This window comes from Scophthalmus maximus, chromosome 6 (genome assembly GCF_022379125.1).
Source record: "Scophthalmus maximus strain ysfricsl-2021 chromosome 6, ASM2237912v1, whole genome shotgun sequence".
Classification (NCBI taxonomy): Eukaryota; Metazoa; Chordata; class Actinopteri; order Pleuronectiformes; family Scophthalmidae; genus Scophthalmus; species Scophthalmus maximus.
Genome location: NC_061520.1, coordinates 2,883,771 through 2,900,756, shown reverse-complemented (window position 1 = coordinate 2,900,756; position 16,986 = coordinate 2,883,771). Strand labels below are relative to the sequence as shown.

The following is a 16,986-nucleotide window of genomic DNA, read 5'->3' as shown; positions in this document are numbered from 1 at the left end:
ACATCATGGCTTTGAAAGAAAATGACCCCGACCAAAAAATATAATCCATGTCTGACAAGAAGTCCATATCAAATAAGGGACATTCTGAAATGCATACATCAATTTTTACTTTGTGAGCAGATGTTTGTAACCATTAACTACACTTTTAGAAAAGAGAATTCAAGCTACCATGGCAGATTAAATGACGTGTGAAACAGTTATGCTGTCATTACATATGGTTCTGTTCACGAATTCAGCTAAATCAGAAGCTTCCATGTGGGAATTATTTCAATTTCAAGGATCACAGACGTGGTTCTGCATGTTCTGGCCCGTTTAACTTCACAATGTAAAATGTTAGTCGGCTACTAGAACAGATTTCTTTAAGATATTTTTTCTTTTTAATGCAATTTCATTAAATGACAAAAGTCACTTAGCTCAATAAGAAAACAATCCATGTTATTGTAAATTAAGCACAAGCCGTAGTTAAAGGGCACGATGTTGTCAGAACGGAGTAAGTTTGTTGAGTTTATTTACGAGACGGGACTCTTTGCCTTTGTTTAGTTCTGATTTAGTTTGACAGTGACTCTGTGGAGTTGGCTTGCTCTTCTTAAAAACAGATTTTTGGAAGCATTTTATTTTCATTTTTTTTTTGTCCGACAGCAACATTTCCTGAGCAGGACAGAAGTTCACTTTAGTCCGAAATGATTTTTCACCGGAAAATCAATTTTTAGTTTAGTGCAGGAATAAATAATAAATGTTAAATCTTTACAGGAAGCAGTTTTCATTCATTCACTTTGAGACTTTATCTCACACCAAGACTCTGCTCTTCTTACAAAAGGCACCAGCATCGTTTTAAACAGGATCACAAGAAGCTGCTCCATCTGCGAACAATCAGTCACAATAGTATGCTGGCTGTAGTGTTGTTAACTATTAATGAAATGTATTATTATTATGGTTTGGTGTGAACGCAGCGTTAGCAGCCATTGTTGTGGGACAGTAAAAAAAGAAAGAAAAATAGTATAGATTTTCTGCTTGACGTTCTCATCTTATCGTATATATTGTCATATAACTGCAGGAATTTAATACTGTTGTGTGGAGGCGGGGACTAATGAGAAAGCTGGTATTTGTCTTGACCATCATAACCCATCACTGAATGGTAATACAGCAAATTCATCCCGACAAAATAAAAGATAAATAAATAAAATAAATAACTGAATAACTAAATAGAAATGCTAAGTTAAAATAAGGACAATTACAATTTAGATTTTGTGATCTAAATTATTTTTTAAATCAAAATGATCAATCAATTAAGTCAAGGTTTTAATGTATTATATTGTATATTACAGGAAATCAACTTAAAATTGTCGTTTTGGTCAAAATTATGAAACAAAGACTTTCCAAATTCCAAATAATCAAATATACCAAATCACAAATTGTGATAAGATAACTAACTTGAAATTGTAACTTTGTCAAAATTATGAAATAACATCTGATAATGAAAATTTTTGTTAACATATTTTTTCTTCCTGGCAAGATTCCTTATTGCCAGGGGGAAAAAAAATCTTAACAAAAATATTCATTATCATATGTTATTTCATAATTTTGACAAAGTTACAATTTCAAGTTAGTTATCTTAGACAAAAATAGAAATATTCTCTGTAAGTTAAAATTATTAAATGCTAATTATAAGGCTGAAAGTCAAACTTTTGTCTTAATAAACAAATTTTAATGACATTTTAATTTCTTTTTATTTTTACAAAATTTGACTTTAAAAAGTCTTTTTTTTATTAAAAGCTTGGACTTAGTATGTTATAATTTTTAATTCAAAATTTTATCTAAAATGTTCATATTTTTTTATTTTGAATTAACAGGAGTATTTTTTATTTCCAAGTCTTTATCTTTGTATTTTTTCATTATTGCCAGAAATGGATCTCCAGTTTCACCCTCCAGCAGAAAAAAAAGACTTTCCTCAAACTGCGGAGAGGAACTCAGTTGAAATAAAAAATAAAAAACATTCATCACAAAAGTAGTGACACAAAACTTTTGGATTCAGTCTTCACAATTTAAATATGACAACATGATTACAGGGAAAAGATTTGCTCATGAGCACTTGAGGACAGAAACATTACCCACGCACTGACAGTTGTTAGAGGGTCGCTGGTGCTTAACGCTGTGTGTGTGTGTGTGTGTGTTTTAGTAAAATCTAATCATAAAGCACTGCTTGGCTCTGCTCGGTCAGTTGGTTTGCATAAAAGTGTGTGTGTGTGTGTGTGTGTGTGTGTGTGTGTGTGTGTGTGTGTGTGTGTGTGTGTGTGTGTGTGTGTGTGTGTGTGCGTCCGTGCGTGTGAAGGGCACACTGGTCCAGTCAGCAATGAAGTGCACTTCTTTTAAAAAACTTTTTTGTTTGTTTTTTAAATGGATGATAAAAACTCCAAAGTCTGTTCTTACTCCGTCGTCAAGCTAAAAAAGTAAAAAAAATCAAAAACAATTAAAAAGGTCAAAATTGCTGAGGGTCAAACTTCCACGGCGACGATGATAAATCCTTTGTCGGCTCAGATGGACTCGTGTGTCGTTAATGTGCTAAAAGAGCAAAAAGATCTTCATCAATCGCTCCTTTCTTATAGCTTAGTTATGTCTGTTATTTTAAAAAGAAGAAAAAAACAACTCAATACCACATGATCAGTGAGACGTAGGCGACACGTCTGGTCCTCTGTGCCGGTGGTGCTGCAGGTTCGAGGAGGGGAGGGGTTATTATAACTGTAACCGAAGTAGGATGTACATTTTGGGAAAATAAAAATTCCATGTGCTTTTCCAACCCAAGAAGTCCTCAGACCGGGACCCAGTCTGAGAGAATGGGGTCTCCTCCACCTGGGCGGGACACCCACTGTGCCCCCCCCCCCCCCCCTCTAAACTTTAAAACCAGCTCAAACTGGGGTTGGAGTTGCCGGTCAGGGAGTGGAGGGCTTGTGGAGGATGCCCTGCAGGTCCTCTGGTAAGGCCAGGATGACTGCATCGATATGGGACTTCAGCTTGGTCAAGGTCCCCGGACGCACCGGGAGCTGGTCCTTCTCCGCCTGCACCTGCAGCGGAGAGCACGTCAGCAGAGTTCATACAGAGTTGATTCAGGACAGGATTCATACGGGATTCATACAGCACAGGATTCATACAGGATTCATACAGGACAGGATTCATACGGGATTCATACAGGACAGGATTCATACGGGGTTCATACAGGACAGGATTCATACAGGACAGGATTCATACAGCACAGGATTCATACAGGATTCATACAGGACAGGATTCATACGGGATTCATACAGGACAGGATTCATACGGGGTTCATACAGGACAGGATTCATACAGTACAGGATTCATACAGGATTCATACAGTACAGGATTCATACAGGACAGGATTCATACAGGACAGGATTCATACGGGATTCATACAGGACATGATTCATACGGGATTCATACAGGACATGATTCATACAGGACAGGATTCATACAGGATTCATACAGTACAGGATTCATACAGGATTCATACAGGACAGGATTCATACGGGATTCATACAGGATTCATACAGTACAGGATTCATACAGGATTCATACAGGACAGGATTCATACAGGACAGGATTCATACGGGATTCATACAGGACATGATTCATACAGGATTCATACAGGACAGGATTCATACGGGATTCATACAGGACATGATTCATACGGGATTCATACAGGACAGGATTCATACAGGATTCATACAGTACAGGATTCATACAGGACAGGATTCATACGGGATTCATACAGGACATGATTCATACAGGATTCATACAGGACAGGATTCATACAGGACAGGATTCATACGGGATTCATACAGGACATGATTCATACGGGATTCATACAGGACAGGATTCATACGGATTTCATACAGGTCAGGATTCATACAGGACAGGATTCATACGGGATTCATACAGGACAGGATTCATACAGTACAGGATTCACCACGTTACAAATTTGTCATGTTGTGTAACTGGCTACTTAGTTTGGCTGCATGATCATTTGTGTTTTAATTCGTGCGAGTAATGTTAGAAAAACGCAAACCATGCATTTTCGCCCGTTCTCTTACAGACGTGGGCATCAGTCAGTTATGCAAATAGTTTGCTCAAGTCCAAATATTTCAACAACAATAATTTTCTTCACGCTTGGTGTGAATTAGGGCTGCAACAGTTATTTTCATCATCGATTAATCTGTCGATTATTTTCTCGAGTAATCGATTAGTTGTATGGTTCATAAAATGGTGAAAATATCGATCGTGTTTTCCGACCCCTGAGATGATGTTTTGTTTTTGTCCACACACCAAAGATATTCAGTTTACTGTCACAGAGGAGCAAGGAAACCAGAAAATATTCACATTTAAGAAGCTGAAATCAGAGAATTTTGCCTTTTTTTCATACAAACTACTTGAACCGATGAATCGATTATCAGAATAGTTGACGATTCATTTATTAGTTGATTACTAATCGATTGCGCGGTTGCAGCTCGAGTCATCACACTGTCTAAGCAGCTGTTAATCTTTGCCGTGCTGCTGATGGACGTGTTTGACTCACCAGTTTATCCTTCAGCTTCAGAACCAGATCGACCGACTCCACCTCCGTGTGCTTCTCGATCCTCTGCTGCAGATCCTTCACACAAAAGACAGAGAATAAACACAATAAAAAGACGAAAAAGGAAAAGGAGGAAGAGGAAGGCGCGTTGGGTCTTATTGAAATGGGACTCGTTTCCCCCTCCTCACCTCCTCGCACAGCGCCTCCAGGTGCAGGGCCTCCAGCTTCTGCATCATCTCTCTCCTCCTGTTGCGGAACCAGCCGTCAAAGTTGGGAGACTTGAGGAAATGTCTTGAGACGCAGGGAAACAGAAACACACATCACGTTCACGTGATGCTCGATGGAACACTGAGAGTGCGTGTGTGTGTGTGTGTGTGTGTGTGTGTGTGTGTGTGTGTGTGTGTGTGTGTGTGTGTGTGTGTGTGTGTGTGTGTGTATACCTATATAGCCCTATCCAGTCTCCTTTCAGTCTGGATGTGAGCTGAGGTCCAGCTTTCTCCAGTGTCTTCATGAAGTCCTGCTGGATGAACGGTCGGAGCTGTGGCGGACTCTTCCAGGGGCTGATAGACTTCTGGAGGGGCATCAGACTGGCCACGTACCGCTCCTGTGAAAAACAACACACACACACACACACACACACACACACACACACACACACACACACACACACACACACACACACACACACACACACACACACACACACACACACACACACACACACACACACACACACACACACACACACACACACACACACACACACACACACACACACACACGGTTCAGTATACGTGATAAAGCACCGTGTCACAATGATAATTCTTTTTAAAAAGAAGAAGAGGAGGCATCCGTTGTAGTTACCAGTGGAATGATGAAGCTCTGCGTCAGCTCCAAGAAGTAGCGTCGAAGAATTGCATTCTGGGCCGCTGAGGGTCTCTTTTGCTGAACACCCTAAGAATCAGGTGAAAAAAGAAAAGCCAATTTAAATCAACATCTTTGAACCCCCACAATTATTATAAGACCTGATCACACAAATATCGGGAGTGTATCGAATTACGACTGACGAGCAACGGGAAAAGTCTGTTGAGAAATCGCAAATTACATATTTGAGCTCATTTAAATGCATGTAATTAATAAACATAAGTTAGTCCAAGTTTATTTTAGCTGCAAAAACGTACGTGCGACTGTCCTCTCTGGATTGTGCCCCAAAAATGATTACAAGAAAACAGGAAAAAACTAAAAACAAACTAACAAGTTCACGTGTCCTGAAAAGGCTTGCGACCTTGTCTCACCTTCTGAAGCTGCTTGATGATTTCTTCATCTTTGTTGAGATATGGCTTATATGCAGTGTACACACCTGCGAAACACACAGGTCAGAAAACAGAAGCCAAAGCAACGGCGCCACCTGGTGTAACATGATCCCAACAAAACTTTTATTTACCGGGTTTAGAGTCCAGGGTTTTGAGGTTTTTCAGTTTCTTCACTTTCATCTGCTTCGCCATCTCACCTGAGAAGAACAGACGGGAAGGAGAGAGTCACACACACACACACACACACACACACACACACACACACACACACACACACACACACACACACACACACACACACACACACACACACACACACACACACACACACACACACACACACACACACACACACACACACACACACACACACACACACACACACACACACGAGCAGAGTTTAGATTATATCATATACACTGTTTAACTTAAGATGGGGACAGTTTACACTTAAAGAGTAACCAGGAAACAAAAAAAAGAAAAACTGTAACACTGTGATGTAGGATGATTGTCTCAGACATCATTTCATAGTCGAAGATTAAAATTCCACTATGTAGGCGTGATCGGTGTCCTCTACCTGCTTGCTTCATGTCTCCGATGCGGATGATGTGCGGCCAGTGCTGCAGAGTTTTAGCAAAAAAAGGGTTGGTCACTCCGAGAATGACCGACGGCCTGTAGGAGGAGAGAGAGAGAGATCACACACACACACACACACACACACAGACAGACACACAGACACAGACACACACACACACACACACACACACACACACACACACACACACACACACACACACACACACACACACACACACACACACACACACACACACACACACACACACACACACACACACACACACACACACACACAATCATCCACTGAGACAAACACTGACCAATCTGCCAATACAGAAAATTATAACTGAACGCAAGAGCAATACATGAACGTTTATGACCATTTTTAAACTTGGTCTAATAAGAATAATGTCTGGGACACACTTACACTTCACTATACAACTTTGCACTGTTTTGTACAACAACACTTTGCAACACATTCTGTGTGTGTATGAACAGCTCTTCAGACTTAAAATAAGCGCACACGCACGGCAGCTGCTTTGCTGGTTCAATCTTTACTCACGGAGCCTGAGTCCTCGTGGTGTACTCCTTAAACTCGCTGTCGTGGATCGTGAAGTACGGTCGGAAGTCGCTGGAGTATCGCAGAGGAGAGATACAGCTGCAGAGAGAGAGAGAGAGATTAAAAAAAAAAAAAAAGGAAAACTGTCAACCATCTGCAGAACTTAATCTTTATTTCATCTTAATGTTTTTTTAATGTTTTCCTGTGTGATAAAAAATGAGAATCTTGTTGCCTCCATCTGTCCTGACATCAGGGCACAATCTTGACGTATAAACTAGGAAAATTAAATTAAGCCATACTTGAAAGAAACAAGACAAATGAGGAATATCTGTGTGAATGTAACAAGTCTGTTGATTTCCATCTAAACAGTTCGACAACAAACCACAGAGGAGCTTTCACGCTGAATCTCACATCGTCATTTTGAGTCTTCTCCAGAATTTAAAGCGTTCAAACTAGATATTGATTTGAATAAAAATGTAGCAGTAAAAATATGCTGTAAAGTGTAAAGATTTAAATCTTTTTTTTTTCCAAAAATTCATCTGTGCCTGCTGGCACAACGCCCCGCCCCCAGCTCACCTGGCCAGCGCCAGCACGGTGTCCGATGACTCTGCGGGCGAAGGCGCCATGACGACAAGTGCCTCTCCCAACAACACCAGCTCCCACAGCATCTGGATGTGGAAGAAGACCGGGTAGAAACACCTGGAGACAGACGACGAATATGTTAATAGAGTGAATATATTGAACTTAATTTCTGGGTTACAGTGAAGTTATGGGGTCAGAGCAGAGCAGATTGTTTTTTTCTTTTTTCATTTCCAAATACTCCTGAAATGATTTAAACTGCTCTGTTAGTTTGCTTTTTATTCTGCTCGGGTTGTTATTTGGTTCTTTACATATTTTCTCTGCGTCTTGAAAAATATCCTGCGACGAAAGACAGAGTACATAAACCAAGAAGTAAGCAGGAGGTGGTTTGTTGCCACAAAATAAAACCGGACCTTTTAATAATTATCATAACTTTACATGGCGTTCATATCGACCCTGTGGGTGAGAAGAGAACTGAACGGGTGAGGAATCAAATTTTAGAAATACAAACCGAATATTTTTTTTCACGATAAAACTTGTTGATTTGTTCACCTGGCTCGACAACACCACCTTGTTCAACTGTGCTTGATTAAGCGACTCCTGCAGTACCAGCAGTGACCAGCAGGCGGTGGCAGGACACGGCACAAGCACGTGTGTGCACAGTGTGTGAGGAAGGACAAACACAGAGAACCCGCAGGTCTCACCTGAACAGGTCGACTTCGTGGATGGTTGGGAGCACGATGGAAACCAGACTGTCGCTCTGAAAAACAACCAGACTCCCCTTCAACACAAGATGTCACATGTTCCTGGTGTTTTTACATTTATACACTCTGAAACACTACTGTGAGTGTGAGTGTGAGAGAGAGATCACCTGGGCGGACTGGACCAGCTGCGAGGTTCCTGGTTTGTCGTAACACGTCGGGATTCGAACCTGCAGCAGCAGTTAGAACGCTCATCAGAAACCAGTTAAACGCCGACACGTGATTTCTTCTGTCTACACGTCAGAAAACTAACTCTGCACTGGTTCCTGTTTCCTGTCATCAAAGATCGGATGACCGAGTACGTGTCATATCTGGTTTCGTACGGATGCGTCTTTGCACACACCAAAAAACAAATCATTATCCAAAATCTAATGAGGGGTTGAGACTTCACTGCTCTCATCCAATCAGGGCTTCTGGAGCGTTAGCTGAGTCAAATTAAGACTCTTGTCTCAAAGTCATGGAAAACCCAAGGCCAGCGATAAGGTCCAGAATCAATAATGAATCACTTATCAGTACTACCAGCAGTAAAATAACTATAAGTCCTGAAACATTCATTTAACATGTTTTTGTGCAAACTAACACACCTGCGTACACTGACTGCTGTCAGAAATAAAAAGCATATATATATATATATATATATATATATATATATATATATATATATATATATATATATATATATATATATATATATATATATATATATATATATATTCTTTCAATTTCTTTTCTGTTCACCTTTCCTTTAATTTGTTATTTTTAATTTTTGTTATTTTTAATTCTGCCTGTAGCGTTTCCTCATTGCAAATTGGTGAGACGGCATTTCCCTGGTTCCTGTTTATGGCCAGCATGGTAAGTGTACCTGTGTGTGTGTGTGTGTCTGTGTGTGTGTGTGTACCTTGATGACCACGCCCATAATAGGCAGCGTCAGGATTCGTCCGGGATGGGGGGTCGGCCAGCGGTCGATGTCATTACAAGCTGTCAATAAAACGTGAAAAGGGAGCAATGTGAATGATGAATCCTTATACAGAATAAAAACAGACTTTAGTTTGTGCTTCAAAAAGTGTTAGAGATGTCGTCTGAATAACAGGAGAGCACTTGTCAAAACACACTGCAGACTATTTCCACTGTGGACTATTTCTTTAGCAGTCCACAGTGTTGAAATTCAACTGATGTCGTTGAATGTCCACGTCCAAAAGACACGGGCGGTTATTTTCGCGGGTTAGTAGCGAGATGCGAAAAAAACCGCATAACACTTTTAGAATCTAAACGACACGGTGCATATCCCAACAAAGAGACATTGGTCGACACAATTACGACCCGTGCAATCTGAATCTAAGGATCTGTTTCTTACAGCAAAGACAGGTATTTATTGACCTGTAGAGACAGACAGACAGATGTAATCAGACTGACCGGCCTCCAGACAGGGCTCCTGCTTCTCAAAGTATTCTGGAGCCATGATCTTTAACAGCGAGTGGAAGAAGGTGACATAGGGCAGTTTACTGATGAGCACCAGAGACTGGGAGAGAGACAGAGACAGAGGCAGAGAGAGAACCTGTATTTAAAACGTTATCATATAATCAGACATCAGGTTATTACCCGTTGAACCTGTCGCCACTAAACTGAAATGGTCCCAATCTTTGCATCTGCCAGTGAAGGCTGCAACTAAAAATAATTCCTCTCATAATTTTCAGGTTTTATTTCAGTTATTTAGTTGATTTGTTTTCATCTGTGAGATGTCAGACAATGGTGCTAAAGGTTCATCGCAGTTTCCCAGAGTTTACAAAAGAAAACTGCTGGAACCGGAGAACGGACGTTTTTTAAATTTGATTACTAAAATAAATAAATTAAAGATTGTCTGTCCATCACTTTTTATACATTATATTACTGTTGGATTATCACATTGTCTCAAATAGGGAGCTTTACCTTAACTGCAGAGAGAACCAGATGTTTATATCTGAATTTCCCTGCTGAATTCAAATTTTCAGCATTTATTCCATCAGTGTATCATCATGTTATAGGCTTCACTTCCCTTTGCTGCTTCGCTTTCTCTTCTCCAACAACAACAACAACACAGCTTTGTGTACTGTTAAGCTACTGTCAAAGAAACACAACACTTCCTGCACAGATGTTTCACTTTTACATGATTCCAGTAGCTAAGCGGGGAAAAATCTCCCAGTGGGCGTTATAGCGTGAACTTATCAGTGACGGAGGACAAAAACATAAAAGTAAGAAATTATTGTGAAAACCATGACAGTGGAAAAAAAAAAAGTGACTTTTCTTGTACGTTATGCTGAATTTTTCCAGGTGAAACTAAAACGGAGCAATGAAGCAACTCGTGGCGACGGAGCTGAACTGCAGTCGGGCACTCACCTTCTGGAAGTATCCTCTCTTCAGGGATTTGTCTCGCACCTGACGGAAGTACACGTAGCCGTAGTAGTGGCCTTGTTCCCTCTGCAACACACACACACACACACACACACACACACACACACACACACACACACACACACACACACACACACACACACACACACACACACACACACACACACACACACACACACACACACACACACACACACACACACACACACACACACACACACACACACACACACACACACACACACAGACACACGGACACACAGGGAATCACAATCAAGTTTTATATCACTAAAGCAGAGGATCCAGATGTTTTTCCCGCTGTATGTCGGGGGCTTAGCACTGATGAGAGGGCAAACTTAGTTTTAGGTCGTTTTCACACTCGAGGGTCTGGACCCAACACTCGTGACCTTGTTACAATGTTTACCTTGTTCACAATGATTATATTTGTTGAATGACGAGGTGGTGATTGTTGAGACAAATCTTGTATTTACATTGTAATCTACAGCAATTTTGTAAAAAGTAAACCAGACTTTGACCAAAGTCCACTATTCTGCCTCAGGGTCAGGTTAAGTCTTCAGGAAATGAATGCAAGTCTATGATACTTCCCCGAAAAACCTACGACAACATGTCTGTGTGTGTGTACTTGTGTGTGCGCGCGCGCGCGCGCGAGAGAGAGTTGTCCAACCTTCAGGCACGGCGGTGCGTCCCGGTCGGTTGTTTCCAGGAAGCAGCTGAGCGACGACTTCCTGTTGGAACCCTGACGGAAGCGGAAGCAGAACTGGGTGTCGCCAAGGCAACCTGGAAGCGCAGCAGAGAGAGAGAAACACACACCGTCAGGTTTAAACCTCTCAGTCCCGGGCCAATACTTTAAAAAAGATAAAAATATGGATGTTTTTTACAGATTTGTTACCAAACGCATTTCTAAATTGGGAATATTGCATTTGTCACAGCAGCACCACAACAAGCCAGTGACTTTAAGGATTTCAACTGTAAGATTCGTTACTAAAAATCTAAAATAACAGTTAAAGTAAAACAATAAAGTAACTCCTTAGGACTTATTGTAGAAAGATTTTGGTGAAAACTCGTAGTTTGAAGAACGTGAGGGAAAGTTTCCGGTTCCGGGAGCAGAACATGTGTATTCGAGAGAAAGTGAAAGTTATGGAAAAATGTGAGTGTGTATTTTCTCTCGTGTCAAGTGGCTTCCTGATTTTCCTGATTTTTGGACAAACAGGAAAAGGAAAAGAAAAAGGGGAGCGGAAACAGGAAGTCACACCATGAGTCACCAACCGGCCTTTAACCTCCTTGTGACCTCTGCACATCCTCCAGCTGACACGCGAGAAGAAGTGTGTGTGTGTGTGTGTGTGTGTGTGTGTGAGAGAGAGAGGAGAAAATTAGAAAACTGTAAATCAGAGTTTAAGGAAAATGACGACACTCAATGACGTAATGCATTCCTTTGCTCCTTATTCTTACCTCAACCATCACAGCTCTAACCCTAAAACCAAGTCTTACCGCTTCAACTGCAGCTCTTAGAAAGTGTGTCATGACGCAAGGACGAGCCAAAACATCACACACTCGCACACACACACACACTTCCTCGTGCTCAGCCAAGAATCCATGACATCATGCAGTCGGGCTGCGTTTGAGACCACCCAGCATGACACAGCTCAACCACGACTCTGGTTCTCCGAGTCTGAGCCTCTGAATTCTCTGTGATTTACCTGAAATCTGTGTGTGTGTGTGTGTGTGTGTGTGTGTGTGTGCGTGTGTGTGCGTGTGTGTGTGCGTGTGTGTGAGACGTGGGTCTGAGCCCGTGACCCTGCAGGCAAACACACCTGAGTTCCCAGAGAAAAATCTGTGAAAATGGCAAAAAAACAAAAACCTAACTACCTTGCTGGAGGTAATGATGCCAACTCTGATCAAGACGTGGGACTGAATCATGGCGACACTGAGGGCGAGAGAGCTGCAGATCCACAGTGTAATATCTCTCTTTCTCTCTGTGTGTCTCTCACACACACACACACACACACACACACACACACACACACACACACACACACACACACACACACACACACACACACACACACACACACACACACACACACACACACACACACACACACACACACACACACACACACACCTGCAGCAGATATAAATATATAAAAATCAGCCCTGTGAGCACTGTCCTAATCCTGTCTCCACTCTGAGGGCAGCAGGTTCATCAGCTTCACCACCCACTGACTCACTGTCCCAACAAAAACACACCTGCAGGTATACACACACACACGCACACACGATTCACATACACACTTCCAGGGGAGTTTGTGGATGAGCGTGTGTGATCAAACTCATCCACACCTCAGTTTATCTTTGTATTGTTTTCTGGTATTTTTTTTTTTTGTTACAACATAAACTATATCATCTGGATGCAGTGTGTGTTGTTCTGTTTAACTTCGAGTTAAACTGCTGAGTTTTTTTAAAAACATATGTCTTTTTTAATAAAGGAATTGAAGCGGTGTTGTGTTTGACGATTTCTGTACGCAACATTTAAAACTACAGACTGTGAATTAAAGTGGACGTCACCGCGTCCTGAAAATGAAACCAATGCGGAAAGTGTCTGAAGCCTGTATTCTCTGTAATGACCAGCAGAGGGAGACTCCACCGGTTGTTCATAAAGAAGTCTAGGAGAAAACGACTCCTCCTCACTTGATTTTATAACGTCAGTAAACATTTTTTCTGAGGAGTTTATGGTTCAATCTCTCTGGTTTCAAGAATTCTTCACTACAACATGATGTTCGTGCACCGTAGCGTGGGTATAGATGATAGACAGCTGGTCAGTCCAATCGGTGCATGGCTGCAGGTGTAGGTGGACGAGCTCTCAGTCAGACCACACCCCCAATTCTACTTCTGGTATATCAAAAAAAAACAAGCTGGTCAAAATGCAAAACTCAAGTCAGCTCACAAACCGACGGTCGTCGTCATGGTTGGTCGCTCTCCTCTTCGTTCTTTACACGGCTAGATCTTTAAGTTTTGAACCGATTGAAAAAACTACAAACGCCGCCCACGAGAAACTGGGAGACATTCAAACATTAACGCTTCTCGCTGCTCCGTCGAGTGAAGCCGCTCCAAGAACTCGCACATCACATCGTACCGACTACTTCTTGTGATTCTGATGGTTCTGCTGCATTCAAAGACTTGAGAGAGAAAAGTTTGAAAAGGCTGAAACTCACCTGAGTTCGAGTCCGGGAAGGAGAGGTAGCAGATGCTCGTTTTCTGAAAGAAAACATCAACGAGGTCACATTCAGTTTGCGTCATCTCACGGCTCACGACAGTTTATCCACACGCCCGACTTTATTTACAGAACGTGAAATAGCTTAAAACGGAACCAGTGTCAGCTCGACTCACCTCTTTCTCCGAGAGTTTGGAATGATGAGGATAAATGACCTGGAAGACAAGAGGGACACGAGTTAACACGTGACTCATGTGAGGACGACGACGACGACGACGACAACAACAACAACAACAACAACAACAGGTGTTTGTTCTGTTCATTGGTGACCCCAGCGGGATGAAGACTCTCCGTACAAGAGATGTTCAAACTCGCAGAGTTTACCATTCTAAAAGAATTACTTAAAAAAATAGTTTAGTGTGTCTCAGACACACACACACACACACACACACACACACACACACACACACACACACACACACACACACACACACACACACACACACACACACTTAGATCAGTTTGGTTCATAAAATGTCGATCGTGTTTTCCAAAACCACCAAGATGATGTTTTGTTTTGTCCACAGACAAAAGATATTGAGTTTCCTGTCACAGAGGAGCAAAGGAACCAGAACATATTCAAATGTAAGAAGATGAAATCAGAGAATCTTGACTTGTTTTCTTTTTTTACACAAAAACTACTTGAACCGATTCATCGATTATCGAAATCGTTGGCGATTCATTTAGTGGTCGATTACTCGTCGATTACTCGATTAACTGTCGCAGCTCTGCAGGCGATGACCTCGCTGCCCTCCAGTGGAATGAGTGGAATCATTCTGCAGATCTCACAACATCCATATGGAACCAATACCTGCGATATTCGACCAAATGATAAATCACAACCCACACACGGTCCAGTCCAGGGAACAGTCTGAGCCCTGGACAACCCTGTGGGACATGTCGCCCCCCCCCCCCCTCACCTCCACCGCCTGTCCGAGCTCCAGGTCGAAGCCGACCACGCAGATGCAGTGCAGCCAGGTGGAGAAGCGGTCCCACGGCAGGAGGAGCGTCCGCCCGGGCTCCTCGTCGCCGCCGGGCCCGGGGGGCAGCGTTATCTCCTCGGCCGGGGAGATGCTGCTCGCGTCCTGGTCGTCCAGCTCCTCCGGCTCCTCGACCTGCTCCCCCAGCTCCTCCGGGCCTTGCAGGGCCATGACGCCGGCGCGCAGTCGCTCCGCCGGGTCGACGTTTGTCTGAATGACTGGAGTGATATTGTTCTTGTTCTTGTTGTTGTTGTTGTTGTCGGTTTCACTTCAGGGGGAAACGGAAGAAAAAGCGGCGGCACGAAACTGGAGCCGCTCAGCTACAAGTTAGCATAGCAGCAGGAGCGTGCCTACGTCGTGCCGATGAACGCGCTACGTCATCACGCAAGAACGTGAAGTATTTAAGTGAAGCCGGAAGCTGCCCGTGCCACGTGACCGACTGAGGAGACGTTATGAAGTGATTCGTTAATATTTGAATTAAAAGAATAAAATACTTACTCATATACTCCCTTCAACTTTCATAATTATGATACATCAGTCGTATATAAATTGTTACGATCAGAATCAGAATCAGTTTTATTGCCAGGTAGGTGTTTTGGGTTGTATGTAGCAACACAGAATTAGAAGAATTATATATAATAAAATAAAATGAAATAGAATAGAATAAAATAATTAAGTGAATAAATTCACACTATTTACAATAAATTTACAATAAATATCGTGGTCACAGATGGTTAAATGTGAGTGTGGTGGATTACGTTAATATACCGTGTAATGTCCATGGGAAAAGTAGGGAGGTCTCAGTGGGGGTCCCGGGCCTTGTTGATGAGGCTGACGACAGAAGGGAAGAAACTGTCTTTGTGACGGGAGTCAAAATATTAAAAAAATATATAATTTTGACTGTTTAAAGATATAGTAAGCCAAGATACTGGCAATTTCAGTCAAAATTATCATAAAATGATAGTACTTTAATTATAGTAATATAATATAGTAGTACCAGTAGTATTATTAAGTCAGGATTTTAACTTAAATAACTATGAGATTCTCAGTCAGACTTTGTAACTTTTTAAAATAATCTTAAATAAAAGAGACCTTTGGTGAGAATAATGAGATACTAAGTCATAATTGTAAGCCAGTAAATCAAAATGTTTCAACTTTCTTAATGATGGTTGTTGTGAAATGTAGTCAAAATGCTTAGATAGTAAGCTATAGGCTTCCTCTATACAAATAACCTTTCTTGTATTTTGTTTTGATCCAACCACATTTCAACAGAAATAAGAAAAATAAATAAATAAGAAGAAAAAAACCTCTTGGTGAAAATTAAATTAAATTTCTTTTCATTGTAAAGTATCCTTTTATCCTAAGATAATTGTCATTTTTTGAAGTTATTCACTATTTGGACTTGCTTAAGTAAGTAATACATTGTTCATTCTGCTGAATCTGCATAACTTGTATGGCTAAATTAATTACTTTTTCAATTACAGCCCAACTCGCAGTCTGAGTCAGGAACAAGGCAGTAAATCAGCTTTATCTAAATCCTTTAATAGCTTCTTAGTTACTGAGCAAACAGATGGATGGAACAGAGTGTGTGTGTGTGTGGGGCAGGGGCACTCAGACAGAAGGGGGTTCACCCACTGTTTGCCCAAGTTGTGACACAAATCCACTTTATTATAGGTAAGCAGATGGAAAAGAACCAACACTCACATCGTCTGAGTGTGAGACAAATCAGTCAGATATATTGACATGAATGTAATTCATATATGCAAAATTATAAACACTGCAAAGTATAATAATAACTGGTCTTAAATTTCATGTTATATTCATGTTTATTTGGTTCTTAATCCATGGCCCCTTAGACAAAAAACCCTTTTCATTTAGAGTTGGAATTATTCACATTACAGAACAAAAAGTTGAAGTACAAATGTTAAAAAAATATTCATGCTGAAATGAATA

General features: G+C 41.3%; 2 protein-coding genes across 3 annotated transcripts in view; one reads left to right on the top strand and one right to left on the bottom strand.

Annotated features, from left to right (window-relative positions):
* LOC118308749 (NACHT, LRR and PYD domains-containing protein 12-like) overlaps positions 1-16,986 on the top strand; it is a 988,189-nt gene that overhangs the window by 248,561 nt on the left and 722,642 nt on the right. The window contains exon 16 of one of the 2 annotated variants that reach the window (XM_047332352.1): positions 8,804-8,819. The exons of the other annotated variant lie outside the window; for it this stretch is intronic. Within the exon in view, the coding sequence (XP_047188308.1) occupies positions 8,804-8,819 (16 nt within the window). The remainder of the gene's footprint in view (positions 1-8,803; positions 8,820-16,986) is intronic. 2 annotated transcript variants of the gene reach the window in all.
* On the bottom strand, positions 2,028-15,414 carry dennd6aa (DENN/MADD domain containing 6Aa). The gene is made up of 19 exons (XM_035630145.2): positions 14,974-15,414; positions 14,170-14,208; positions 13,995-14,037; positions 11,447-11,559; positions 10,747-10,827; positions 9,787-9,892; positions 9,272-9,351; positions 8,484-8,543; positions 8,317-8,372; positions 7,610-7,732; positions 7,037-7,132; positions 6,473-6,567; positions 6,027-6,092; positions 5,878-5,942; positions 5,447-5,536; positions 5,023-5,186; positions 4,771-4,873; positions 4,586-4,660; positions 2,028-3,059 (listed from the first exon to the last, which is right to left on the bottom strand). Exons 1-19 carry the CDS (start codon positions 15,202-15,204, stop codon positions 2,928-2,930), a joined length of 1,818 nt encoding a protein of 605 aa, XP_035486038.1. The 5' UTR covers positions 15,205-15,414; the 3' UTR covers positions 2,028-2,927.